The sequence below is a fragment of the Miscanthus floridulus genome, chromosome 4 (assembly GCF_019320115.1).
Source record: "Miscanthus floridulus cultivar M001 chromosome 4, ASM1932011v1, whole genome shotgun sequence".
Classification (NCBI taxonomy): Eukaryota; Viridiplantae; Streptophyta; class Magnoliopsida; order Poales; family Poaceae; genus Miscanthus; species Miscanthus floridulus.
In genome coordinates, this window is record NC_089583.1 from 14927657 (window position 1) to 14936167 (window position 8511).

At 51.6% G+C, this 8511-nt stretch overlaps 1 protein-coding gene across 1 annotated transcript; it reads left to right on the plus strand.

The window, feature by feature from the left end:
• The first annotated feature begins 6867 nt into the window (after window positions 1-6867).
• LOC136548096 (uncharacterized) lies at window positions 6868-7923 on the plus strand. The gene has a single exon (XM_066539736.1). The coding sequence runs from the start codon at window positions 6868-6870 to the stop codon at window positions 7921-7923; it is 1056 nt and encodes a 351-aa protein (XP_066395833.1).
• The last annotated feature ends 588 nt before the right edge of the window (window positions 7924-8511 follow it).

Here is an 8511-nt window from a genome sequence, read left to right on the forward strand (position 1 = left end):
GAGAAATGACCGGACGCTGATGTTGTGTCCGATCATGACCGACTAGACGTGTCCGGTCATGAATTTTCACCTCTGGACGCTTACTGGAAGTGACCGGACGCTGGGGTCCTGTGTCCGGTCACTTTGAGCAGCTACGTCTGGTCATCACTTGACCGTTGAGATTAAACGACTGAGGTTGAACGGAGGCAACACGTGGCGAGCATCCGTTGACCGGACATTGAGGTCTTGTGTCCGGTCAATATGACCTGCGCGTCCAATCAACCCAAAAAACGCCTAGTGAAGGGGTAACGGTTATTTTAGCCCATGGGGCTATAAATAGAAGGGGGTCTCAGCCATGGCTGAGGTTGAGCACCTCGGGGGACTTTGTGTCCATGCTTGAGAGTGCTTGGAAGCCCTCCATCTCACATATGCTTGATAGTGATCATCCGATTGTGTGAGAGAGCGATTCTAGTGCGATTACATCATGAGGTTGCATCGAGTGGCACTAGGTGATCGAGTTGCAAGCCGATGGTGCTTGTTACTCTTGCAGGTTGCCACCTCCTAGACGGCTTGCTGGTGGTCTCCGTCGAAGCCCGCAAGAAGCTTGTGCGGTGCTCCGGAGAAGAGCTTTGTGAGGGGCATTGTGCTCGCCCCACGGGAGCCGCGAAGAGCAACTCTAGTAAAGCGTGTCATTGAGGTACCCTCACTTTTGGGGTAGGTTCTTGCGGTGCCCGACGTGCGGGCTTGGTGGGTGATGTTAATTAGCCGTTGAACCACCAAGTGAGCGGTCGACACAACGGGGACGTAGCGTGTTGGCAAGCACGTGAACCTCAGGAGAAAAATCACCATGTCAACCTTGTTCTTCCCATTGGTTTACATCCTCGTTACATAAGTTTGTAATTACTTTCATATACATTGTTCTTGTGTAGTTGCTCTTGTATTTAGTTAGCTTGTGTAGCTCACTAGTTACCTTCTTGCTTGTGTAGCACAGAAGAGGCTCCCTTGCGTGGCTAATTTGGTTTGTGTAACCTTGTTAGTCATAATGCTTAGTTTGTGTAGCTAAGTATTTGCGCTCTCTAATTTGGCAATTGGTTGCCTTGTTATTGAGCATTGCTAGTGAGCTTGGGTGGCTTTATGCGTTTGCTTACTAGCATGTGTAGGAGCTCCTTTGTTGCTTAAAGTAGTGGCATAGGTTTGTGTGGCCTTCCTTCTAGAATTGGTTAGGTGAGCTCTAGCTAGCCCAGCACCTTTGTTGCTTAATTAGTATCTTTGGAAGGTGCTAGAGAACATAAATAGAGGGGTGTACTCTTGGCTAGACCGATAGTTTTAATTCTGCATTTATTTCGGTTAGCCGACTCGATTAAATTTAGAAAGGACTATTCACCCCCCTCTAGTCCGTCATCTCAACCTTACAGCGGTCCAAATCTCCGACCGAAAGGCCTGGCCGAGGAGGAATGACACCCGCTTCTGACTTCGGCCTGCCTCTCTGACCGGAGAGCTCGCTTTGGTCTTTAGCCCGCCTCCGGACGGCCTCTCCGACCGGAAGGCCTGGCCCAACACCACTTCTGACTCTGACCCCCTTCTCCGACCGGGGATACGCCGAACCCCTACTTACAACTCCGCTCTGGCTTACACAATCAGAGCCGACTGGGACTAATCGACCGGAGATGCCCGCTCGGTAGGGACGAGGAAACAAGCGGAGAAGGTAAGACATGGCACCCATGTCAACTACAATATATATGCATGTTGCAATCATATGTTTCAAGTGTTTTAGATATTTATAATGGCATACAGGTAAAAGACTCTTGCATATATATGCATGTTGCAATAATATGTTTTAAGTGTTTCAGATATTTCATACGTCTATTACAAGTGTTTCATCAGGATTTTGCATATTTTTGCAATGATTTTTAAGTGTTTTTAGGTGTTTTTGCAAGTGTTTCAGACTCATATTTCAAGTGTTTTATCTGTCTTCTTTTTATTTTGACAAGTTAACAAAAACTTAAACAAATTAAAGTCAAATTCTACTACCGTAAATTCCACATTCTTTGCAAGTCCATTGGCTCATTTCTAGTTGGCCACTCTATCTAATAATCATTTTAGTAAAAAATGATGACTAAAGCTGCTCTAACCAATTAAATGGTTTCTTTGACATCTATGTGGATATATAATATAGCATTGGAGAATATGTATCATTACTTAGAATATTTGGGCTCCATTGGGGAATTTCTAGTATTAGTCTTTTTCTAGCGTGATATGTATTTAGTTGAAAACCTAATGTTAAGATATATATATATATATATATATATATATATATATATATATATATATATATATATATATATATATATATATATATAAACTGTCGGGTTTATAAACCCGGGGGTCCCTCATGGACTGGCTTCCCAGCAAAGGCTCGGCCCTGCAGACGAACGCTACGAACGACACGTAGCTCTTGGGCCGGCTCAAGTACCTAAACGACTGGCCAAAAGGGCGGTCCAAATCTCCGACCGGAAGGCCTAGCCGAGGAGGAACGGCACCCACTTCCGACTCCAGCCCGCCTCTTCGACCGGAGAGCTCGCTTCGGTCTTCAGCCCGCCTCCGGATAGCCTCTCCGACCGAAAGGCCTGGCCTAACACCACTTTCAACTCTGACCTGCTTCTTCGACCAGGGATGCACCGAACCCCTGCTTACAACTCTGCTCTGGCTTACACAATCAGAGCCGACTAGGACCAACCGACCAGAGACGTTCGCTCGGTAGGGACCAGAAAATAAGCAGAGAAGGTAAGACAGGGCACCCAAGTCAACTGCAATACCAAGGATCGTACCCTATACACCTACAGGACAGTACCTGCGACCTCCCTGGCATGGCAGAGCCCAAGCAGGGTTGTAGGCGCCGACATTTTCTCCAACAGTGTTGTGGGCGCTATCAACTCCCATACCAGGCAAATACGGTAAGGCTCCCCCACGTGCCTCTGAGGCATCGATAGTGTTGTGGGCGCCGACATTTACCGTAGCAAGGGAATACGATAAAACCCCTCACATGTCTCTAGACATCAACAGTATAGCAGGTACCGACATCTGCCATACCTGAAGAAAACGACGTAACCTCCCACGTGCATCTAACATTCAACAGTATTATGGGCGCCTACCATCGTCTTGTACCCGCCGGTGTGGGCAGCAAGACTGAAGCAGCGAACGTACTCCCTCCATCTCACTTGTAAAGCCATCCCCTTCATCTATAAAAGGGGATGCGCTCTCTTCCAACAGATAAGTTGATTCAGATCGATCAAGTTCACTAGTACACAACAACAGAACCATCAGGTTCAAACCACGAACATATGCTCGAACACTTAGCACATAGCGGAGCTCTCGTCGCTCTCGGTCCCTCTGACCAGAGTCCGACCAGACCTCTTGTACCCCCATCTTTCTCCTTCTCGTTTGTAACCCCACTGTAAACTTCGAGCACCTAGGCTCAGGAATAAAGTCACCGACCGACTCAAACTGGACGTAGGGCACGTTGCCTGAACTAGTATAAACTATGTGTCATTGAGTGCTAGGCCACCTCCAATCACAACGTACAACAAAACTACAAATATTTACATGTTGGTCACTTTCTGCACCGACATAAACTCTTATTGTATCCTTTTCGGTGGCTTCATGAATCTGTAGTTTAACTTTTGACTTTTAATTAAGTTGTAATTTTTGACTTGTTAAGTAGAAATTCTAGTATTCTATATTCTTTATTCAAAAATTATTTTTCATTAAAAGTTTAGGTCCCAGTAGCATCGTTTTCCACATGTTAAGTTAGAGCATCTCTAAGAGTTCTCTAAACCTCCTCATAATCCTAAGTTTTTAGAAAGATCCACAAAAAATCCATCTCCAACAACTCCTAATACAATCTCCTAATATTTTAGGAGTTGGAAAAAATCCCCCTCATCCGCGTAACTTTACGCGCCGCAGCCTCGCGCGTATCCTTCGACTCCCGCTCGGTTTCCTTCGCCTCCCGCGCGCCGCTACTCCCTCCGGATCCTCCCCTGCCGGCCGCGGGCATATCTGCCCCATCCCCGGCGGCGGCGTGGTCCTATCCCAGCGGTGGCACGTCCTATCCCGGCGGCGGCGCCTGCGCCGGTCGCGTAGACGCGGCTCCAATGGCACGACAGGCGACCGATGTTCCCTCCATCGCTCCTTACCTTCCTCCTTCGCTGCCGGTGAGCGCGGGTTGCCACGGTCTACGCGGCGCGATGAATCGCTCGGGACTTAGGGCCCCGCCCTGGCGGCAGGCGCGACCGCAGATCCAGCACAGAGGACGCCGCGGCCAGCTGCCCCTTCATCTCCAGCGAAGCCTGCTGCCTCCCGCATGCCCACGCCTCACCTCCGCGGCCCCGTTGCCCCTCCTCCTTCGGCGAACCCGGCCGCCGCCCACACAACGCGCCTCAGCTCCACCCCCACGCCTCCCAGGCCGACACGGACAGGCTCGGTTGGAGAGCGCGGCACGGCCAGCCCCGACCAGCGAGCTCGGCACGGCCAACCCCGGCCAACGAGCGCGGCACGGCCAGCCCCGACCGGCGAGCGTGGCACGGCCAGCATAGGAAACAGAGACTGACCATAGTAGGAAGAAACTGAAACGGGAAAGTAGCAGGCATCATGCTGAACCACCTACAGGGCCATGCTGAAGTACGCTGCAAAAACCCCACGGTTTCATCGATTTGCTGAACAAACTTTGAGGCATCATTAGGTTTGCTTTGCCCAGGAAGATAAGCCTGTTGAACCTATGAAACAGCCTGCTAGATGGTTGGTGAGTTGTGGCGATTACTGTCTTCCCATCCTGCAGAAAAAAATAACAAAATTAAATATGGACTGAACGGATGACATTTTATCCAGCATTACTTGTTACTTCCACATCACCTGCGCTATGTCATGAAGAAGCTGAACGATCCTTAGAGCTGTAGTTACATCCAGTCCAGATGTTGGCTCATGCAGAAACAGCAAAGATGGCTTGTTGCAATCTCAGTTCCAATGCAAACTCTTTTCCTTTGCCCCCCTGAGACCCCATGCCCATAGGAACGCACCAAACGGCAGGGCAGCAAGGCGACGGAGGTAGCTGGCACGAACTGGGGAGACGCGTGGAGGCCGCGCCGGCGAGGCCAAAGGCGGAGGAAGCAAAGACACCGCGGAGCGGAAGCCGCGGCGCACCCGTGCGGTGGCCGGCCGCGGCCACGCAGCGGGCGGCGGCATGCGCCTGGGCGCGGGGCGCAACGGCAGCACAGCAGCCCAAGGCACAGCGACGGCGGGACGGCATGAAGAGAACCGCACATGGTAGATTCAGGAGGCTTTTACCAACGTGCCATTGTAAAAGTGGGTAATTATCTATAAGCCACTAAAAGTTGAGTTCTCATATGTGCCACTGCTGTGAATTCTTTTGTCATCCATACCACTTCCGTCAGATTTGGCTCTAACGGTGTCAAACCGCGGTTGCGAAAAGTCCAAAATACCATCAGATCTGAATATGCAATTAATTTTTTTGGGCATCTTAATGACCTCAAATGAAAAAACTAAAAACTAGAAAGTTGTAGATCTCGACAATATCTACAATTTTTATATAAAAATTATCTTCATTTAATTCTGTACAAAAATATGATTTGATATTATTAATGTCTTAGAAAAATCACATTTTTTGTACGGAATCAAATGAAGATAATTTTTATAAAAATATTGTAGATCTTGACGAGATCTACAACTTTCTAGTTTTGAGTTTTTTCATTTGAGATCATTAAGATGCTAAAAAAATTAATTGCATATTTAGACCTGAGGGTATTTTCAACTTTTCACACCCGCAGTTTGACACCGTTAGAGCCAAATTTGACAGAAGTGGAGCGGAGGGCAAAAGAGCTCAGAACAGTGGCACCTGTGAGAACTCAACTTTTTTAATGGCTTATGGGTAATTATAAACTTTTATAATGACACACAAGTAAAAGCCTCTAGATTTAGTGCACTAGAGTAAGGGGAGAGAGTGTGTGCGAGAGAGGGAGGGAGCAAACCAGCGAGCAGACAGACATAGGAGAAGGCGCGCGTACAACGTGCAGAGGCCACGCAGGGGAGCGAGGGACGGCCGGCGGGCGCGGCCACCAGCGTTGCCCACGAGCACAACTGTGACCCTCCGCCGTGATCCACCAGACTCTGTGACTAATACAACAAACCCGCAAAGACCCGCAAAGCACACTAGCTAGATTTGTTGCTGCTACGAGCTCATCTGCAACATCCTAAGGACTCGCACGGACATGGCAGCGAAGGAGCTAACTAACCATCGTTGTGGGTTCTTACGGGACGTTGCGGGCTTGCCCTCGTGTCCAATGGGCTTCGCGGAACAGCACACATCGTGCCGCGAAAATGTTGCAGCTGGTCTGCATCTGCCGCAAAGCATGATTTTGCGGGGCGGACATGCCTGCAAGACGAGTCAGATTAGTGTTTGATCTTACTTACTTGGATGTTACTGTATCAGATTCGACCGTTCACAAAGACACTCAGCGTTCAGACTCGCGTCGACGGGGCTGTCGGACTCGCAGCGGTGGGCGTTGTTCGGGCTCGGGTCGCCACCGAGTCCGAGCCTGCGTACGGGCGTCGTGCGGTGGCTAGACCAGATATATATGGCGGCGACTCCGAAGAGGATATATATGGCGAGAGGAACGTACGTGAGACTCGCGTACGTGAGGGCAAGGGGATCGAGACTTGAGTCTCGAGAGAGTCGGTGACGGTGAGGCTCGCTGACTCGGACTCGCCTCAAGGACACCCAGCCGGTCCTTATAATAAGCCACCACACGAGCGCACGGACACAATCATATCACACCAGTTCTGGTTCTCGATCGAGTATTGACTCGACTCGACTCGATGGCATATCTGCTAGCACCGCCCAACAACGGGGCCGCCGTCCTCCCCACGGACGACGACGGCGGGCAGCTGCGCCCGCCTACGAAGCTCCTCGGCTGCCTCCGCACCGTCGGACGGCCAACCAGCAAGACGAACCCGCTCCTCGTCGCCGCCGTCTACAACGCCGCCGACATCTCCAGCGTCGACGTCAAGCTCGTGGACATGGCGTCAGGCGCGACGGTCGCCCGGCTGGACCGCCAAGGCAACGGCCACTTCGGCGTCACCGGCGGCCTCCTCTGCCTCGTCGGCACCGGCGGCACGGCGGCCGTCAGCGTGCTCGACGCGGCCACCGGCGATGTCACCAACATCCCAGCCTACACGGCACCTAACGGCCAGAACACCTCGTCGGCGTACGTGTTCGGGCACGTCCCCGCGACGGGAGAGCACAAGGTGCTCCGCGTCTACACCGCTGGCCACGGCGAAACCAAGCAACCATGCGAGATCCTCACCCTCGGCAGCAGCAAGCAGCGTTGGAGGCCGGCGCCGAGCCCTCCGGTGGTCGTCGGCACGGCGCCCTCCCGGCACTGGGCGGTTACGCGAGGGGTCGCCCACTTCTTGATCCCTCAGAGGGCCGAGTACGACGTCATCGCCTCGTTCGACCTGGCGACGGAGGAGTGGAGGCCGACGCTCCTCCAGTGCCCGCTCTCCTCCGACAAGCGCAACTGCTGCAGCGACAGCCTCAGCCTGGTCGAGCTCAACGGCTGCCTGGTGTTTGTGCACCATGACTACCTGTCCTACGCCATGGACATGTGGGTGCTGACGACGGACCTGGACAGGGGGACGTGGCTGAGAGTGGAGCCTCTTCCTCTAGGGAAGATTCTCCGTGGCGACGGCGAAATCATGGCGCTGCCGTTGATGGTGCTGGACGATGGACGCATTGCGTTCTGGGTGCGATACCCCAATAGCGTGGTGCGGGTGTATAATCCACGGACCGGCGGCTGTGAGGATGTGGTCAATTTCGGAAAATTGTGTAGCGTTGTTGGGTTGTACAGGGGAAGCCTCTTGGGGGTCAAGTAGCTAGTAGGTCAAAGAGAGTGTAGGTATTACCATTTGATTTGTTTTTTAATTATTTGTCGATGTGTACGTGGTCATCGCATGCGTTTTGTTTCTCTATCATAGTTCTAAAATGTCAGTTATGTAAACCGATCGATCTATGGTTTTATTATTGCCATAAAAAATCCAGATTTGTTATACGCAAATGTTTGTTTTATTATTGCCATCAAAAGATCTAGATTTGTTATACCAAAATACTGTGCTGAGGGCGTCCGATCATCCGGACACTCCCATTCGCGGGCTGCAACACCAGCCCAACAGTTGTATCCTCTCCAACACTCGGACACTTTCGTTCTCCAGAAGGCTTCCAACACTCTAACGCTTCCATTCTGTAGCGCCGTGACCGCACTCCGCCTCAGCGTTCTCCAAAACATTCGAGTGCCCGCCAGCTGGTATCTCCACCGCGTCCGAGCGCGGCCGCCTGCCTTTCCTCAATTTCCATCGGGCCTCCAGCCCGTCGTGGTCGCCCGCCTTCCTCCATCTCCACCGCGCCTCCCTTCCGCTGTGGCCTTCTCCAACATGGGGACGACCTTCTCCATCGGAGCGATGACA